This window comes from Eulemur rufifrons, chromosome 7, assembly GCF_041146395.1.
Source record: "Eulemur rufifrons isolate Redbay chromosome 7, OSU_ERuf_1, whole genome shotgun sequence".
In the NCBI taxonomy this organism is placed as follows: domain Eukaryota; kingdom Metazoa; phylum Chordata; class Mammalia; order Primates; family Lemuridae; genus Eulemur; species Eulemur rufifrons.
In genome coordinates this window covers 267,168,446-267,188,781 of record NC_090989.1, presented here as the reverse complement: position 1 = coordinate 267,188,781, position 20,336 = coordinate 267,168,446, and the positions used below count along the sequence as shown (strand labels likewise).

The 20,336-nt window shown below is 47.3% G+C and overlaps 1 protein-coding gene across 3 annotated transcripts; it reads right to left on the bottom strand.

The window, feature by feature from the left end:
* Positions 1–1,582: 1,582 nt before the first annotated feature.
* BSPRY (B-box and SPRY domain containing) lies at positions 1,583–19,489 on the bottom strand. Of its 3 annotated transcripts, none has more exons than XM_069474572.1 (6): positions 19,225–19,489; positions 15,790–15,888; positions 10,252–10,497; positions 8,328–8,353; positions 4,278–4,402; positions 1,583–2,697 (listed from the first exon to the last, which is right to left on the bottom strand). In XM_069474572.1, exons 1-6 carry the CDS (start codon positions 19,447–19,449, stop codon positions 2,171–2,173), a joined length of 1,248 nt encoding a protein of 415 aa, XP_069330673.1. In that variant the 5' UTR covers positions 19,450–19,489; the 3' UTR covers positions 1,583–2,170. The 3 variants fall into 3 exon arrangements, with proteins under 3 accessions (XP_069330673.1, XP_069330674.1, XP_069330675.1); XM_069474573.1 differs by having other exon boundaries at positions 10,267–10,497; XM_069474574.1 differs by lacking the exon at positions 4,278–4,402 and having other exon boundaries at positions 10,267–10,497.
* Positions 19,490–20,336: the final 847 nt, after the last annotated feature.

The following is a 20,336-nucleotide window of genomic DNA, read 5'->3' as shown; positions in this document are numbered from 1 at the left end:
AGGGTTCCAATTTAGGCACATCAGGCTTGACCACTAGGTTGCAAGAAAACAGGGATCCATGTCATGTGGGACAGCGCAGCGGAGAGCCTGGGAAAATAGAGAATGTGTCCTAAAGGGTGTCAATCTTGAAGGGCACCCCAGTCATAGGGACCAGCCTGGGTTAGGAAAGCACAGGGAACAAGGACTGCAGCTCAGGGTGGCAGGAGTACAGGGAATGTGGGGGGGAACAATGGGAGGTTGAAGTGGGTTGGGTTTTTTTTAAATTCCATTTCTGTTCCTGCTGGTCCTATCTTCCCACACCTTTCTACTTGGTATTTACTGGGCGTCTCTGCCTTGCCCAGTGCCCGGGCCCTAGGACCCTCCCACCCCGGGCCATGCTGCACGTGGCAGCTGTAGGGATTTTGCGAGCACTGGAGGTGGGGAGGAAGGGTGAGCAATTCAGGCCTGCAGCCCAGAGCTGGTGTGTGTTGTTCGCAGTGGACCCTGAATTAAAGGTTGGTGTCGGGGGTGGCATTTAGGTGGGAAGAGGGATGGGGACAGCATTCCTGCAGCGGGGCTGTGAGCTGGGGACTAAAGGTTGCTGTAGGAGTTGGGTTGATGGGTTAGGGGTGGGGCATGGCATGGGGGCCTCACAGAAGACCCCTTCTGGATCTGTCTGTTGGGGCTGGCACCGAGGCCAGGCAACTCAACAGTAATCCCTGAGTGTCAGGTGGTGAGGACACCGGTGTGGTCGCAGAGATCATCTCAACCAAAAAAGTCACCAATAGGATAGACTACATTTGATCTGCCTAGTGTTTCAAATAAATTACTGAGCAAACAAAAATCAACAGATTTCACATAAAAAGCAGGATTTTTTCGACTTTTCTCTAGAGAGCTCTACTCCTGGCCATTCTGGGTCCACGTTCCTGCATGGCCACAAAGGGCTAGGGCTGAGTGGTTGCTGTCCCCTAGTCTTGGACTGTTTCACTCATTACCCACTGACCCCAACCAGTCTTACTTTGTGACCTCCGCTGATTAAACACTGATTTTCTAATTGCTCTGTGGCTCTCATCCTCTTTGGACGCAGGAGCCGGGAGCTGTAGGTAAGGTTGTTTTAGAAGAGTTCCTGGATGAAAGTTGGAAGACCACTATTCACAGGGGATAATGTGAAGGGACTTGCCTTTGGTCCCAGTAATGTCTCCAGGTTCTTTCTGCTACACCGAGCTGTCATTTCTGAGAATGCGGCTGAGGGTAAGAAGACAGGCCAACATAGGAATAGACCTAATTACCAACAAAGAGCATGGAAGAAATCTTTAAACCTTTTAAGACCTTTAATAATGTCCAGGTGCCCTAAGCCTGGCCCTCTTACCCGCTCAGCTCTTTCTGGCTGGAAGCCCTCACCCCAGGTCTCCAGTTTATGTCAGACGGGGCTGTCAGGTGGGAGAACTCATCGACCGCAGGAGGACGACAAAGTTAATCCCTGTGCTTGGTGGGCACAGGCTGGAGCTCAGTGCCAGGTTTGAGACATGCCAATGGCGGTGTTGCAGTCAGGTCACCTGGAGACGTGATCCCTTGGTCTTCTGAGGGCCGAGGCAGTAACCCCCAGGCCAGACTCCTCTGGCCAAGAGCAGCCTTTCAGGTTGTCCATGTGTGCTAGAAAAAATATCTTCTCTATGAGCCATGTCATGAGAAAGATTGAGAAGCACTGAACTTAGGACATGAAGAAGCTTCAGCCACAGGCTTCTCTGCCAGAGAACCACTTCTACACGTACAAAGCTGGGGGCAGGGGCCTGAAAGGCAGAGCCTTTCCAGAGACTACCATATCTATCCACCCATCCACCCATCCTTCCATCCACTCACTCGCCATGTATTTATCACATGCTCACTACGCACCAGGCGCCATGCTGGATGCCAGAGACAAAGGGGTTAACAAGACACCCTTGGAGGGGCAGGTGCATGGTGGATTTAGGAGACTGGGGCCCAGGGAGTGGCAGGTTCCACACAGATACCCAGTATTCAAAGGATGGGCCTAGATCTGAAACAGACCCCCACCCCTCCTAAAGCTGCCCATTGGGCCGGGGTCCTGTTTCCCTTAGAAAACCACACACATTGTTTGGGAAAAGGACAGGGGATAGAAACATGGCCTGAAAGGGTGGTGGAGAGGTGGACCTGGCCTTCCTGCGGCCAGAGGTCAGTGGACGATGGAAATGGTCTGGTCAGCCACAGCAAAGACTGGGAAGAGGGGCCCAGGGAAGGGTGCGTGGTGGGTGTAGAGCACCGTGCCCGAGGCTGGATCGTAGAAGAGCAGCTCCCGAGCCTGCAAGTCCAGCAGCACACCCAGCCGAGCTGGGCACCGCAGCAGCCCCAGGGCCTCGTGCTGCCCGTTGTGCAAGAAACGGAACTGCTGGTCATAGCGAGAGAAGACCCAGGAGAAGGCGTTGTGGCCCAGACGGCAGTCACTGCCAGAACCCTTGCGTGGCAGCTGGCCTGAGGCCACGCCCACCTTATAGGCACAACTGTTCTGAACATTCACCGTCCAGGCGTGGAGCCCGGCCTGGAAGGAGGTGGCAGCCAGGGCATTGGGCCAGTGGTCAAAGCGTTCTGGACCATCTACACAGGCCTTGGACTTCTTGGCGCTGAACGTCAGGGTCCGTCGATCGTCTGACAATTGCAGGAAGGGGCTGACGGTTCTCTCATCGATACGGATGTCCTCTGTGCCTGCCAGAAAGAATTCTTAGAGTTGCTCAGGGTCCACCCTTGCCCTAACCTGGTCCCACCAGGTGGCAAAGGACTTCCTTACCACTCACTGTCAGTGTGACCTCAGACAAGTCATTTATTCTCTCTGAGCCTCAGTTTCCTTGTCCATAAAATGGGTATCAAAATAGGACTTAGCACAAGTGGTTATAAGAATTAAATGACATGATACATGTAAAATGCCCAGCATGTAACAGGGGCTCAATAAACTGTAGCCATGATGCCAGTAGTTACTATTAGTCCAAGACCTTCATCTGTAAGCACTAATAGAAATAAGGCCCAGAGAGGAGAAGCAAGTTGCCCAAGGTTATACACTGAGTTGGTGGCCGGGTCATATTGAAGGCCTGGCATTGTGTTCCTACATCTAGCACTGATCACACTGCTTTCTACTTGGTTGTATCTGTGGTCTCCAGGTGAGACTTGTTCCATGTGGAAGCTAGGACACACGAGATGCAGTTTCCAGCAAATAACTAAAATGCACTGCTGCTAAATCAGGCACTGTCTGACACCAGGATCTAGAATAGACAAGCTATAGCTAGTACCAAAATGTTAAGGATAATATGTGGAGGGAAGCCGGGCGAGGTGGCTCACGCCTGTAATCCTAGCACTCTGGGAGGCCTAGGCAGGAGGATCGCTCGAGGTCAGGAGTTCGAGACCAGCCTGAGCAAGAGCAAAACCCCGTCTCTACTAAAAAAAAATAGAAAGAAATGATTTGGACAGCTAAAAATATATATAGAAAAAAATTAGCTGGGCATGGTGGCGCATGCCTGTAGTTCCAGCCACTCGGGAGGCCGAGGCAGGTGGATTGTTTGAGCTCAAGAGTTTGAGACTAGCCTGAGCAAGAGTGACATCGTCTCTACTAAAAGTAGAAAGAAATTATATGGACAGCTAAAAATATATATAGAAAAATTAGCCGGGCATGGTGGCACATGCCTGTAGTCCCAGCTACTCGGGAGGCTGAGGAAGAAGGATCACTTGAGCCCAGGAGTTTGAGGTTGCTGTGAGCTAGGCTGACACCACGGCACTCTAGCCGGGGCAACAGAGTGAGACTCTGTCTCAAAAAAAAAAAAAAAAAAAGAAAGAAAGAAAAGAAAACCATGTCATGTTCACCCCTGTGACCACAGCATGCAGCACATGGCCAGACTCACAGTTGGTCAGAGTCAATGTTTGTTAAGTGAATAAATGAGGCAAATCCAGGCAGTTTAATTCTCAGTCCGGATGCTCTCCAGTTGGCTGTCAGCTATATCTTCATAAAAGAGAAACCCAAGGTTTCCAATAAATAGTACTGAGCTGCCCCAGTACGGCAGGATGTAAGGAGGACGTGATTTAAGGGAAGAAGATTTATCCTAAATCCAACCACAGAACAGGCTGGTCTGGAAATGGGAAGGACTCGGCCCGGCTGGCCCCACTGACCAGCCTGCATCCAGCATTCCTGGTGGCTTCAGCTACCATCCCAGAAGTACTGGTCCCCAGTGGGACCCAGGAGCAAACCCCACACAGACAGACAGACAGACAGAAGCCCAGCTGCTCTAGCAGCTCCTAACCTGAGAGGGACCCAAGAACCGCTGTCGCCCAGAGTTGAGTCAGTAGTGGACTCCGAGTGCACTTCTCGTTAAAGTTTAACTTTTCTGACTCCTGGGGATCCAAAATGCCCTCTGCTTCTTCAGTCCTTATGCAGGGAAAAAACAGAGACAGAGATTCAGGAAGGTTCTGGGAATGTATATGGATCAACATAGGGTGAGGCAGGGACACAAGCAAAATCCTCCTCCCACCAGGGTGACACCAAGATTGGCAACCAGGCCCCACACAGAGGCCCCTACAGGGGGCTTGAGCCAAGGGAGAAGGTGGGCATTTCCCCTGTGCCCCCCAACCCGCCCAGGAACCTTAATTCCGGCAAAGCAGAAGGACAATTTGCAGGGAGGTGTGTACTCGGTGCCACTAGTAGAAACTGGAGGCAGTGTGCTCTGAGGGGGAGGTGACTCGCCAGTGTCCCTCAGTAAGTTAACAGCAGAGCTGAGACTAAGGCCTGGGCCTCCAGAAGACTGCCCCATGCAGCAGTCTTTCCAGTCCTCCATCTTGCTCAGAAAATATCTCGCCTCCCTCCTAGACCTGTTGCAGTAGTAATGTGTCCCTCGGTTTGGGCAGAAGGCTCAGCCACTCCTCTGCTTCTAAAACGCAAACACCGGCGGGCACAGTGGCTCACACCTGTAATCCTAGCACTCTGGGAGGCCGAGGCAGGAGAATTGTTTGAGGTCAGGAGTTCGAGACCAGCGTGAGCGAGAGCAAAACTTGGTCTCTACTAAAAATAGAAAAAATTAGCCGGGCGTCATGGCATTCGCCTGTAGTCCCAGCTACTCAGGAGGCTGAGGCAGGAGGATCGCTTGAGCCCAGGAGTTTGAGGTTGCTGTGAGCTAGGCTGATGCCACAGCACTCTAGCCCAGGCAACAGAGTGAGACTCTGTCTCAAAAAAAAAAAAAAAAAAAAAAAAAAATTTGCTTTAAAATGCAAACACCCTTGAGGGGTCACACAGAAAGAGGCCATCAATCATCACCCCAACCACAAATTACTCATAGTAATTTGTTCCCAATAACCCTCTCTCCTCAGCTCACAGTGGGGCCTGGGTTTCGCTGCAGGGGTCATTTGGGAAGACAAGATGCCCAGGAGGGAAGAGCTGCATGTATCCAGCAGCCAGGCTCTGGGCTTGCTGTTTTCTATACAGAATCACATTAAACTTTGCTATAACCTAGGAGGTAGTGGTTAACCCATTTGACAGGAGAGAAGAAAGATTCAGAGAAAACGCTCAGCTTAAAAGGGGGGTTTGGATTCAAGTCCCGCTTCCATGCAAAAATAGAGCCTGGGATAGAGCCCAGGCACCATTCAATATAATGATTTCCTTGACCATAAGTGAAATCTCAAAGGGGTATAGGACAAAGTGGGATGTATCACAGAGCTTTGCAGCCCTCTGACCTGGGTTCTGAGAAAGAACTTCCCGACTGCCTCCAATCCTGATGACAACGTTGGGATCAGGCAGCAGCTCTCTCCCCAGATCTCATGGCCCTGCCCATAAATGGAGGGTGGGGGACAGGGTGGGACGTGTGCCCTGACGGATGCAAGCTCTTTGCAAGACTGTCACTGACTGTCCTGGCTTAGGAGGAATGAGGTGAACAGAACCTCAGAAATGCTGGGAGCAGGTTCTGGTAACAAAGGCTCTTTGTGGTCAGGACAAGAGAGGGTCTGTTGCCATCTTCTCAAAGCACAGAGGCTCAGTCTAGAGAAGCCAAAGGAAAGAGAAGGCGATGTCTGCAGTGCTAAGCTGTCATCCCAGGGCAAATCTGAGACCAAATGTGACGCTAGAGTCTACAGAGAACCATCTGGACTAGCTACCTCAGGGTACAAAAGGGGTGGAAGTGAAATAGGGCTTGAATACAGCAGGCCCTGTAGTCTGTGCAGCAAGTTCTGCTGCCTGGTCAGGTCAGAGCTGAGCCCAGCCATGGACATGGAAACAACCGCAGAGCCAACAAAAGCACTTCTTAGTTAGGCAAATGAGTTTCCAGCCAAATGGGGCTTGACAACTTTTAAACACAGTGCTTTGAGAGTATATACCCTCAGCCTAAGGGCACAAAAAACTACAAATCTTGAACTCTATTAGCAGGTTTGTCAAGAGCAGTGTGGGCTTAGCAATTCTCAGACGACTTTATAGATATATTGATTTTGTTGGGAGCCAGCATTCTCACTGTCAAAGAAAAAAAGATACAAATATAGAATGGGGGAGGGCAAAGGAAAAACCCTGTGGTGTTAGACTGGAATTAGAAGTTGTCATACAAACTCAAGCATAAAAAAGTTATACACACACACACACACACACACACATATACGCTTTGTAGTTCTGTCTACTCCACTGACAAGGCCTGGAAGCAATGACAATAAGTACACTTAATGCCCAGATTTTGGTTTCTAAATATCATTCTCCACTAAAGAAAAACAAACAAAAAACCCAGGACCCCTGGAGAAATACACTGATTCCAGGGCTGGGGCAGGAAAAGAACAAGTTGAGCCTGGATGTCTTCTTGGGCCTGAGATCAAGAAAGTACTCAAAGAATGATGGGGACTTATCAAAAGGACACAGGATCCAGCTTGAAGGGGCTCCTATTGGTCAAATGTGGGACAGTCTGAACATCAAAATTAATAATGCTAATAATAGATTATAATGCATTAAAGAAAATAAGAATCCATGAGTCTGTATTAATACTAAATAAGCAAATGAACAACCAAGCAAACAAATAAATGAATAATTCAGGCCTGAATTATCAATGGATGCTAAAACTATTGAGTGAAAGTTTGAAGGGAAACAGGATATTTTTTTTTAAATTCAAAGCAACAACAACAACAACAACAACCCAAAAACTCTACATATCCTTCTGTGACTATACAAAAGAAAGTCTGCAAAACACACATCTATTAAAACTGATCACTGCTGGGGAATGGGATTGGGAGGGGGTGATGGAGACTCATTTTCCATTTTAAATAGTTTTATATTGGAGGAGTTTTTTCTCTAACGCACATGTATCGCTACTGAAACTTAAATATAAAAATAAATAAGAATAGACTGGTCCCTACATATAGCTCTGAAATCTCGCACAGAAGGTTTGAGAAGTTAATTACTTTGCCCGGCAAATCACACCCTCTTGGCCATCCTCAGGCCCTTGGCTCTCAGCCTTTCAAAACCCAGGTAGGGGCCGGGCGCGGTGGCTCACGCCTGTAATCCTAGCACTCTGGGAGGCCGAGGTGGGCGGATCGTTTGAGCTCAGGAGTTCGAGACCAGCCTGAGCAAGAGCGAGACCCCATCTCTACTAAAAATAGAAAGAAATTATATGGACAGCTAAAAATATACATATCAAAAAAATTAGCCGGGCATGGTGGTGCAAGCCTGTAGTCCCAACTACTCGGGAGGCTGAGACAGGAGGATCCCTTGAGCTCAGGAGTTTGAGGTTGCTGTGAGCTAGGCTGACGCCACGGCACTCACTCTAGCCTGGGCAACAAAGTGAGACTCTGTCTCAAAAAAAAAAAAAAAAAAAAAAAAAAAAAAAAAAAACAAAACCCAGGTAGGACCTGGTGAAATTCTCTTATTATTGAATAATTACAATGCAAAATTTGAACGGTAATTAAGACTTAAGTTTCACAGATGCTTTCATCAGAGAAAGGGGAGTGGGGCAGGAGAGACAGCACTCTCACAGGCATCTGGTGGGTCAGGTTCTCGGCTCCAGGCTTAGGCAGGTCCCTTCCCCAGTTTGAGCCTCAACATTCTCATCTGCAGATGGAGGTGGGCAAATGCTCCGACAGGGAGACTGCACTTTAAAACAGGATAATGTTTAAGAAAGCCCCGTGGCAAGCCTCTGATAAGTATTTCACTGCCCTTCCATGTAAGTCTAAACCAAGGACAGGAGGACCCCTGTCCATCGGGCTGGGCCCCAGGGAAGCCACTCAGCTGCCTGCCCTGTGCTCTCCCCCAGGAGCAGTGGGGCCTGAAGGCAGTGGACTGGGTAGAGCCTACGAGTCTCCGTGACTGCCCAAGCAAATCACAGGGCCATACTCACCGCTCGAAAATCTCCTGCTCCTTCTGCTGTGAGAAAAGAAAACAAAGTCAGGCTTGGCACCAGAAACCCAGCAGGTAGTCAACATTTGAACATATTTAACTATTGTAGAGGGCTCCATGGGGACACAGACTCTAGAATAAAAACTTCTACTCCTTCTTTAAGACCCATGACAAAGTTTCCTGGGTTGCTCTTGACACACACACACACTCAGGTGAAGCATTCTATCCCCTGCGTCCCATGGCATCCTGGGTCCCCTCAACTCCACTTCAGGACCATCACCTATTCACCCCGACAGCAACCCCTATGACAAATGTCAGCTCCTGGAAGGCTGTGATTCTTTCTGAATCTTCTATTGTGACTGTCCCAGTGTCTGGGACAGAATGGGCTCTGTACACGGAAGCTGAGCTGTGTGACCAAGTGAATGCACAATCTAGGGCAGTCATGGAAACTGCCCTACTTGAAAATGCAGCGGGGCAGCTCAGGTGTTCCACATTCTCCTTCCCCCCGCTCGGCATTTTTACTCAGATGTCACACCGTCCCCTTGACACTGGAGGCATCTGCATCTCTATACAAGACACTTTGAAAGACTATGCACCAAATATTAATCAAGGTAATTCTGGGTAGTAGGATTAGGATGAGCTCTACATTTTCATATTAGAGCCCTTGTCAGCTCCTCCAAGCGCAGGGGTCTCTCTGCATGCTTCTGAACCCTCTCCATCTCCCCACTTCCTTTCACATAGCTACTCTTCTTATCTTCTGAGTCACTTCATCCAGGAAGCTTTCCCTGGCCTCCTTCCCCCAGCCTGCATGGCTGGGACCCTGCCTGAGTGATTTTCTCTACGATAGCACATATCCTTCCATCTCCTGACTGTCAGCTGATGTATTCCTCTCCTTCCTGAGACTGGGAGCAGCTGGCAGCTGTGGCCTGTAACTCCACCCCATAGCATAATGCTTAGCGTATAATAGGCACTCAGTAAACATTGGTTCACTATTGAAAGAATACTGTTTTCAGTGAATGCCCCAGAAATGCATATAATTTTACTCCCCTGACTCATGTTAAGGAAGAAATGATTCAATGATACTTGTTAAAGCACACTAAGGAAGACTTTATTCAGGACCATTGCGATAGTTATACGGACCACAGCAACAAGGCCTTGCAGTGAGGAACAAAGACTGGGCTTAACCCCGCATACAGCATGGGCAGGTGGGAATTTACAGCCAAGGAGCAGTGGGGGAGGCAGTGGATGGAAAGTTACTAAGGGGAAACCCCAGGGGTGAAGAAGATTCTTTCTAAACTGACCTAACAGGATTCTTGCTGAAGACAGGCCAGGGTGATCGGACATCACCTGGGGGAAGGTGGAGGATGAGGAACCTGATCAGATATTGACAATGATCAAATATCAAGGATGGAGGGTTCTGGCTAACTGACTTAGCAGGTTTCTTTTGCTAAACTGGATTTTACAAGAAAGTACACAGATGGGTCTAAAAGAAGGTTCAGAAGCTCAACTAAAGTCTGGCCAAGAAAAGAATCTTTCTAGTATCCTACGAGGCCGCGGTGGGATGATCACTTGAGGTCAGGAGTTTGAGACAAGGCTGAGCAAGAGGGAGACCCAGTCTCTATCAAAAATAGAAAAACAAATGGTCCAGACGTGGTGGTGTGCACCTGTAGTCCTAGCTACTTGGGAGGCTGAGGCAGGAGGATTGCTTCAGCACATGAGTTTGAGGTTGCAGTGACCTATGATGACACCACTGCACTCTACCCGGGGTAAGAGAGTGAGACTCTGTCTTCAAAAAGAAAAGAAAAGAAAAGAATCTTTGTCATTCACCCCTGCTCCAAATTCTCATTTCCACCCACATCCTTCCAATAAATATTCTTGATGCTTTCACACTTTTTGGGCGTCTGGCCAACCGGTCACGTCCTCACCCTTGCCTGACTTACAATCAGCTGGAGGTCGTCCAGATGGGTGAGCATGCCCACCAGGCTGCTGCGGATGGTGTCAAGCTTCTGCAGCGCCTCGGCCCAGTGCACGCGCTGCGTCAGGATACTCTGGTGGGCCCGCTCCTCTTCACCGTGCACCTGCTCCAGCAGGCGCTGCTCCTCACTCTCGCACAGACTCCTCACCAGACTCAACCGCTGGATAACCAGTTCCCTTGCTGCACTGGCCATGGTCTGACAAGGAATAAAATGAGGAATTGGGCCCTGGAAAAGCCCCAGTCAGGATTAAAAGGGTTTAGGCTGAGTGGGAAGGAGTGCTGAGATTGATTAGCAATGTCTGCCATGGGCTTAGTAAAGGAAGTAACCGTACTTACGCCATTTATTTTGACATCCCAGCCCTAAGACTTCTCAGATATGGTTTGGAGTAAAGAAATTTGACATCCAGACATCCAAGCCATATTTCATGGAGTTGTGATCACAGAATGGAACAGCTGGGCTGGGCTTAGAGATCAGCTAGAATCACCTGCTTATTTCACAGTTGAGAATAGCAAGGCCAAGGGATGGAGGTCAGAGACTCATAGACTTGCAAGGCAGGGGGCCTAAAAAAGTCATTCAGGGGTGGGGAACCTGTGGCCGTGGGGCCACATGTGCCCTTCTGTATCTTTGAGTGCAGGCTTCTGATTGAATCCAAATTTTACAGAACAAATCCTTTTAATATTACTGTCCGGTTGATATTTCACTATGTCTGATGACAAAAAAAGAAAAAAAAATCTCATTCCTTCCTAAAGCTGTCCATTTCAACTGGTTCTACGGCAGAATTTTTATCTGCCATAGAGGGAGCCTGAAATCAATTCTCAGACAATGAAGTGACCAAATGTCTTCTTCTAGCTCCTGGCACAGTGCCTGGTATGCAGTAGGTACTCAAATATTGAGTGAATGGGAATTTTTTTTCCTGACTTAGTCAAAAATCTCTTGGTAGAGCTCACATGGCAAGTCAGTGGCAGAGCTGAGACTAGAAGTCAATGCTCTTGACTCTCGGCCCAACACTATTCCCCTACACCAGATGCCACCTGGTAAACAATCCTCCCCAAAGGCGCCTGTTGCATAAAGCACCTGCACTCGTGCTCTTGCCAGACAGGTGAGAGTAGAATTGTCTCCTTCACATCAAAAAGTCAGGGGCAGACCGCAGCTTTCCTGTGCCTTGTCCCTGAAGACCTGCTTTGCACAGTGCAGGGGGCAAAATCATCCCTGTTTTACAGAAAAAACTGAGATCCATAATTTGCCTGATAGGGAGGAAACAGTGGCTAAGTGAATGGCAAGCAAACCCAGAAGGTCAGACTCCAAGTTCACAGTGTTCTTTTGAGGCAACATAACATAATAGTTAGGAAATTAAGCATTACAGACAGTGTCCAGACGTAAATCTTAACTGTTCAACTCACTAGCTACAGAACTTTGAACATGTTCCTTATCTTCCCCATGCCTCAGTTTTCTAATCTGTAAAATGAGTATAATATTATAATAGTGCCTATCTCATAAGGCTATTGTGAGGATTAAATTAATACATATAAAGTAAACAGAACAAAGCCTGAAACATGATAACTGTTCTATAATGTTCGCTATTACTCTCCTGTCTATTCCACCTTTATGTCTTCCCCAAAGGGGGGGACCCTGCAGCCCTGTCTGTGCTGTGTGATCCTGAATCAAGACCTCACCCATGATGAATCATATTCTCTCTACATAAAAGACTCCAGTCAATTTAAACAAATTTCTTGAGCCATCCTCAGAAAAGGACAGCAGACAAAAGAAAAAAAAACTTTCCAAAGATATGACAGAGTAGATACACTAAAAATACTCTCAGAACAAAACACAGAGATGCTGGAAAAATAGTCCCAGCATCCTTTTAAAAGTGTAGTTGCTCTGGCAAGGAAGTAAAGAAAATCCTCTGGGGTCCAAAAATAGAAAATAAATTGAAAACCATTATAATCAAGAGCTGAGGACTCAACTACCCTGGTTGGGGCTTGCAATTCACCTTAGAATTTTAAGCTCATCTAACCTATCATACAAACAATGAGAGCACAATAAAGACATCTCTAATCAAAAACAGCGTATTTTCTATGAATGAGAAGAATTTATTAACAGTTATACTTTAATTAAAATAGTGGACAAGACCAGAGGGGTAAATGGATAAAGCATCTTACAGTGCTTGTATTATTCTGGAAGAGGTCACAGATGCTTAATTCATTTTAGACATTGTTTAGTATTTATGTTTAAATTTTAGGGGTACCAACTATAGACCATAAACAGAATGTATAATTTTCAAACTAGATAGGGAAAGAAGGGGAAGGAGTTGATTAATTCAAAAGAAGATAAGAAAGAAAGACAAAACCATAGAAAAAAACACACTATATAGAAAACAAAATAAAATGAGAGCTATAAATCCAAGTATATCAGAAGTCACAATAGTGATAAATGGATTAAACTCCCTAGTTAAAAGGCAAGGCTTATCAGATGGGATATTTTTTAAAAAGGAAAAAAAATCCAGTTATAAAACATACCTAAAACACAAAAACAGGAAAGTTAAAAGTAAAGCAAAGAAAAAGATATGTCCAGCAAATATTTGCTAGTGTAGTAATGAATAAAGAACTCAATAAACTTTAAAGCAAAAAGAATTCCCAGAGAAAAGAATGCCCAAAAAAGAATTCCTATCTTTTCAGAAAAAAGATAATAGGAATGACTTACCAAGAATTTAGATATATAACAAATCTAAATTGTGTATACTTAATAACATAGTGTCAAAATATAAAATCAAGCCAGGCACACAGTGGCTCACACCTGTAATCCCAGAACTTCTAGGGGCCAAGGCAGGAGGATTTCTTGAGGCCAGGAGTTTGAGACCATCCTGGGCAACATAGCAAAACCCCATCTCTAAAAAAAAAAAAAAAAATTAGCTGGGTGTGGTGGCACACACCTGTAGTCCCAGCTACTGGGGAGATTGAGGCAAGAGGATCACTTAAACCCAGGAGTTCGAGGCTGCAGTGAGCTATGAGTATGCCACTGCACTCCAGTCTGGGTGACAGAATGAGACCCTGTCTCAAAAAAAAAAATAATATATATATATACATAAATAATAATTGACAGAATTAGGAGGAAAAATAAACACTTCTATAGCCATAGTATGAAAATTTAAAAGCCTCTTGACAGTAATCAATAAATCTAGGAGATAAAAAATTAGTAAGTATAGGGCAGATTTGAATAAATTAATAAGCTGAATAGACATATAAGAACCCTACACAGTTTTTCAAGTGACTATGAAACATTTAACTAAATTGACCATATTTTAGGGCATGAAACAGGTCTCAACAAATTTCAATCAGTATCAATATACTATAATATAGTTAAGTTAGAAGTCAATAGTAATATTAAAATTAAAAAGTAAAACATATTTGGAGATTTAAAACATATTTCTAGTAACTCATAGTAAAACATAAATCATAATATGAATTTAAAAATACTAACTGAATGACAAGGAAAATACTACATATCATATTTATGGATGTCAATACCTAAAACAAAATATATAGCTTTAAATGCTTACCCTGCAAAAAAGAAAGACTAAAATTAATAAACTGTGTTCAACATAGGAAGTTAAAGACTAAGAATAGCAGCAGGAAAAAAAAAAAAAAAAAGAACAAGAATATATCCAAAAAAAAAAAAAAAGAACAAGAATATATCCAAAAAAAAAAAAAAAAAAAAACTAGAAGGGAAAAAATATAAAGACAAGGAAATAATTATGAAATAAAAAACAAAGATACAAAAGAGTAGATCAAAATAAAGACTAAAAAAATACACAAACCTGTGGCTACTGTGATCAAAACTAAGAACATTTTTATGCAATCTTAAATTCTTCAAATGAAAATAGAGTTCTGTTTCCCAATACATTTAATAAAGCTTATATAATAATCTTGATACCAAATCTGATAAGGATCGTATACGAAATAAAACTCATAGGCTAATCTCAATCCTGAGTATAGATGCAAAAATCCTAAAACAAAAACAAAACACCCTACGCCGGGCATGGTGGCTCACACCTGTAATCCTAGCACTCTGGGAGGCTAAGGCAGCTGGGTCGTTTGAGCTCAGGAGTTCGAGACCAGCCTGAGCAAGAGCAAGACCCCGTCCCTACTAAAAAAAATAGAAAGAAATTAGCTGGACAACTAAAAACATATAGAAAAAATTAGCCGGGCATGGTGGCACATGCCTGTAGTCCCAGCTACTCAGGAGGCTGAGGCAGAAGGATTGCTTGAGCCCAAGAGTTTGAGGTTGCTGTGAGCTAGGCTGATGCCACGGCACTCTAGCCCAGGCAACAGAGCAAGAGCAAGACTCTGTCTCTTAAAAAAAAAATAAAAAAAAAAAAAAAGAATGTAGGTTTCATGCAAACAGGAATTTTTATGTTGTGTTCACTGTGGAATGCCTAAGCACCTTGAACAACAGTGCCTCACATGGTAGGTGCTCAATAAGGACTTGTTAAATAAAAAAATGGTGAAATGTTGGAAGTTTCCTCCTTAAAGTCAAGATCTGCTATACTAGCATCTATTCAACACAGTACTGCAGTCATAGCCAGTGCGGTAAGACAAGAAAATAAAAAGGATGACAGGGATGAAGGGGATGGGGGGAGGAGGAGAGGAAGAGGGAGACGGAGGTTGGTTAAGATATCGAGAATATCATACAAAATGAAGCAGAGATGGACACCAAATAGCTGCCTGGACTCCTTGAGGTTCTGAGAGACCCCTGTATTATGCCAGAAAATTCCGTTTTGCTTATGCTAGTTCAACTGAGTTCTGTTTCATGCAATTAAAAGAAACTTGACTTAGGCAGTGCCAAGCCTATTCTGTATACTAGGGGGAAGGAGGGAGGGGATGTGCAGAAAGAAATTCACAGGCCCTGCCCCTGACGGGCATACTTGAGAGTGAAGACCCAGCAGCGGCAATGAGTCCACTGAACAAAGAATCAGCAGAGGGACACAGCACAAGTAGCACTGGCCAGGGGGTCAGAAGGTCGAGGTCACAAAACTGACTCTTCCAGGAGGTTGTGGGGCCTTGGGCAAGTCTATTAACCTCTGTAGGACCCATTTCCCCATCTGTAAACGGGGATGTTACTGCCACCTGCTGCATACGATTGTCATAAAGAATATTCAGTATTAATTGAATAGGTTATTTTATAATTCTGGAACTGAGCAGAAAATAATTAGATGGTAGAAGAAGACTACCCTTCTTGATCCCCGACTCCAAGACACCCAAGAAAGTCATTTTCTAGGTACCCAAGATGGTAATAGGAACAAGCCCTCTCTGCCCAGATGATAAAATTGAGGCTCAGAAAGATGGGAAACCATCCTTCCTGGATCCACCTTTGCTAGTAGCACAAATGGGTCTGTGAGGTTGGGAAGGGACCCTAGACTTGTCCACATCTCTAAGGCTAGGGTCTTACTGTGGGAGGGGAGCCAGAGCAGAGGGGAAGGGGAGGAATTACCACTGCTCTCTGGTTCTTCCCTGGCAGGACCTCGGCCACATATTTGGTGATGCCAGCACTCTGTAACTGCAGCCTCTCACACTGGTCCACGATCTTGTTCTGCAACACAAACAACACTCATGGGGTCTTGATCTCTGTATATGAACCATTCACTCCATTCCCGTGATTTTTTTTCCCCTTACACTGCACCTCAGCCACCCACACCCATGGTCATGTCCCACATCTTGTCATTATCAAAACTATACCACCTCCAAAATCTTCATTTCAAGGACCCACACCCTGCCCACTATGGCCCATCCTTCTCACTCATTAATGCTAGAATCCTCATTCCAAAAATTCTTCAGCTCAGCTGGGGCCACCAACACATTAGTCTTACACTTTTCACTGTCCATCATCCCCTTCAGTGGCCTCACTTCCTTCTTTACCCTGAAATCCCATAGCCCAATATTATAATCACTTCCTGGCATGCACTCTCACCCGTCCATCATACCCAGCTCCCTGACTGTCCACGCCCGCACCTGAGCAGAACATGCTTCTCAGCCTGCTCTCCCCTAAGTTATTCCCATTCATGAAGCAGCACCATCAACCATCCATCTGTTATCCAGACCAAAACCCCCCGGGTTTCTCTCAAACCCCACATCTAATCCATCCTATCCCATCAGCCCTATCTCCAAGGTCTCTCTCTCCGCTGGCCATTTCTGGTCACTTCCACTCCAGTTATTCTACCCAGATTGCCATCATCTCTCACAGAAACCACTGTTAGAACCTCCTAGCTTGGCTTGCATTCTTGACACCCCCTACAATCACCTTTTGAAAGGAAATCAAATCAGGTCAAGCCCCTGTTCAATACCCTCCAATGGCTTCCCAATACACTCACAGTAAGATCAAGCATCTTACCTTAGTGAATATGGTCCTACCTGATGTGACTCTGCCTATTTCTCCAATGTCACCTCCCACCACTCTTGACACTGGCCTCCTTTATGTTCCTTAAACACACCAAACTTGTCCTGACCTCAGTGCCTTTGCACCTGTTGTTCCTTCTGTCAGCAGTCTTTACATATATGTCTGTGTGTATGTGTGTATGTCTCACTCTTCCACTCTATTCATACATCACCTCTTCAGAGAGGCCTTCCCTGACCATCTCCCTCCTCACCTAATCTCTTCCTTTGCTTTATTTTCCTTCCTAGCATTTATAACTCTCTATTATGTGTTCGTTTACTCTTTTGAGTATCTGCCGTTCCACCACTGGAACAGAAGCAACATAACTTTGATGTGTTTCTCTATGCCCCACTATCTCAAAGGGAGTTCCTGCACATAGGAGGCCCTGAAGAAATATTTGTTGAATGAACAAACTCCTACTTCCTGCACCATAAGAAGTTCAGCACTTCACAGCTCCCAGAGCTACAAGCATCATCCTTGAGAGCAGGAGAGAGTTTTAGAAATGGGGAAGCTGAGGCCCACAGAGAAGTGTCTTGCCCCAGGAGATACGGCTGGGCCCCTGCTTTTCCACTCTATTTCTCCAGGTAATAGCTGGAGGCTCTCTAAGCGGCAGTCCCTCCACTATTTCTCCTAAGAGTTTTGCCTGAGTTCTATCTGCCAAAAGGCAACTCAGCTACCTCTTCCAGGAAGCCCTTGTAAATCCCCACCACACCCCACCCCACCCCCCAACAAGTGGAAATTAGTCTTATCCATCACAGGTCCAAACACAAAGTCATAGAATTGAATTAACTAGGAGGAAGCTGTGATCAGCATGCACCATGGGGGTGAGGGAACTGAGACTAGCTACAGAGTAGGAATCCAGAGGTAAGACAGCCGCAGAACTGGGGCTGTTTCTGCTCAATTCAGTAACAGCTTTGCCCTGGGGTGAAATTTCTTTGCTGGCTGGAGGGATAGGGAAGGATTGTGCAACAGACAAAAATCCACTCTACATTAGAGAGAGACAGAGGGCAAGACTCGCCTCCCTTCAGGCAGAGGAGATAAATATGCTTAGGGCCTCAGGGGGGTTCAGGGAAGACTCCCTGGGCAGAGTACATTCCCAAACCAGCGCCAGGCCTACCACCTGCCCCAGCCTTCAATCCAGCCTGATGGCTACTTTTTAAGGTTTTCATTAAATTCCCCCCCCCCCCATTAGCATCACTTCCTCCCTCCAACCACTGAAGCAAAAAGGCAGTTTCCTCTTGCCTAGTTAATGCCTCTGTGGGTCCGGCCCTGAACATTAGGAACCTTAGAGGAGTCGCTGCTCTGTTCTCAGCCTCAGTTTCCTCGTCTGCAAAATGTAGGTAGGACCTCCACTTTGAAGCTTGGTCCAGATGGAATGAGATGACAGATAGTTAAGTACTCTGGAATTTGCAGATTTTCTATCCATCATGCAAATTGATTATATCATGTTATCCAAGTGTATTTTCCTCATCACTATTGTTGATACCGGTAACAAAAGGACCAACTAGGAGCTTTTGAGTGTCGCTGATAAACTGAACCCCTCCCAACCCTGGCACCACCTAAGCTGTGTTTATTATAGTCAAGTCTGCCTAGGTGATGTCCCCAGTGAGAACTCCAGGGTGGGTAAGGGAGAAACAAGCTGTTTAATCAAATTGCAAGGAAATCCCCAGGGGCCACAGCTGGTGTGGAAGAAGGCAAGAAGCCCCAGGGTGACTTGACTCTCCAACCTTAGCAGCTCAGGGGAGAGGTGGTGACAGGAAGGTGACCAGCCAGGAGCCAAGCTGGAAGGGGAGGTGGGAGAAACCCTAGGTGAAGGAGAACCTCCTGATACCCTCCCTGCCCCCTCCGTTTATCCAGGTGAAACCAGCTTCAAGTACAGTCAGAAGGAGAAGATCACCTCACCGGGAAGCCTGAAGGGGGTAGGAGGGGAGGAGGAGGCTTTGAGTTGAGGGGTGGAGGGGTAAGGAAGAGCCAGGTTTTATGAGAGGACAGCTTCCACAGGGGCGGGAGTTGGGGCGCAGCTGGCACTGGGGAACCGGGACAGCTCAGCCCTTTATTGCCCAGGGCCAGCCCAGCTCCCAAACGCGCAGCGGAGCGGGGACGTGGGAGCAGGGAAGGGGCTGGATCCGCCACTACGTGATGGGCACCGACGGGTAAACAGCATTTTACCTATTATCCCATTTATATCTCGCAACAACTCTAAAATACGCGCTATTATTATTATCATCGTCTCCAAACCACAGATGAAGACACCGAGGCGCAGAGCGCGACGTGACTCACGGGGAGGGCGAGAGGGAGTGGATTCGAACTCGGGCCAGCCTGACTCCACAGGCCACACCCTTAACCGTCTCGTTCCACAGCCAAGGCCACTGCGGAGCCTGGGCTCCCGGGTCTGCCATCCTGTCCGCCCGGCCCCGGGCTCCCCACTCCCTGCCGGCCCCGCCTGGCGCGCCCCCCTCCGCAGCCCCCCGCCTTCCGGCGCCCACGCCCGCTCACCCGCAGCTCCTCGGCGCGCTCCTCCGCCCGGCGGATGCGGTGTCCCCGGCAGCGGCCGCCCAGCTCCGCGCAGGCGGCGCACACGGGCCGTCCCTCGGAGTCGCAGAACCAGCTCAGAGCCTGGCCGTGCTCCGGGCAGAGCGGCCCCGCCTCGGACCCCGGCTCGGACCTGGGCACGGGCCCCGGCCCCGGCCCCGGCCCGGGCCCCGCGCCCTCCGCGGACATGGCCGAGTGGCGGGTGTCGCGCGCTCCACCTGTCGCAGGTGGCTGCAGGGCGGGGCCTCCCTGACCCCGCCCCGGGCCCTCCCGGTGCACCCCCCGCTCCCACCCCGCCCGCTTCAGCACTCTGTCATTCTTTGCTGAATTAAATCGCGCTGCACGGAAGCTTCTTTATAACAAACAAAACCCACCAAACACTACTGTGACCGTAGGAAACTTTATTGAGCACTTATTAAGTGCCAGGCTTTTGCTGAGCGCTTCATAAGCGTGCTATCTTGTAATCCTGACAACTGCCCTTTTTGACGGGCCACTTTAGACCGGTAGCTTACAGCTGTGCTCTGGTGTCGGAATGCCCGGGCTCAAATCCCACTTAGCTGCTAGCTGGCTGGGTACCCTCGGGGTCCTCAGCTGTAAAATGGGGATGAGAGTGCCCACCTCATAGACTTGCTAATTGTCTAACAGCAGGAGGAGAGTACCATTATGAACCCCATTTTTATGGAAGTTAAGTAACGTGCCAGGGGTCACAGTTACTAGTTGATAGCAATGAGATTGGAACTTGGGCAGTTTGACTTAAGGTTACCATGATTAATAATTTTTTCAGCCGGGCGCGGTGGCTCACGCCTGTAATCCTAGCACTCTGGGAGGCCGAGGTGGGCGGATCGTTTGAGCTCAGGAGTTCGAGACCAGCCTGAGCAAGAGCGAGACCCCATCTCTACTAAAAAAAAAAAAGAGAAAGAAATTATATGGACAGCTAAAAATATATATATAGAAAAAATTAGCCGGGCATGGTGGTGCATGCCTGTAGTCCCAGCTACTCGGGAGGCTGAGACAGGAGGATCCCTTGAGCTCAGGAGTTTGAGGTTGCTGTGAGCTAGGCTGACGCCACGGCACTC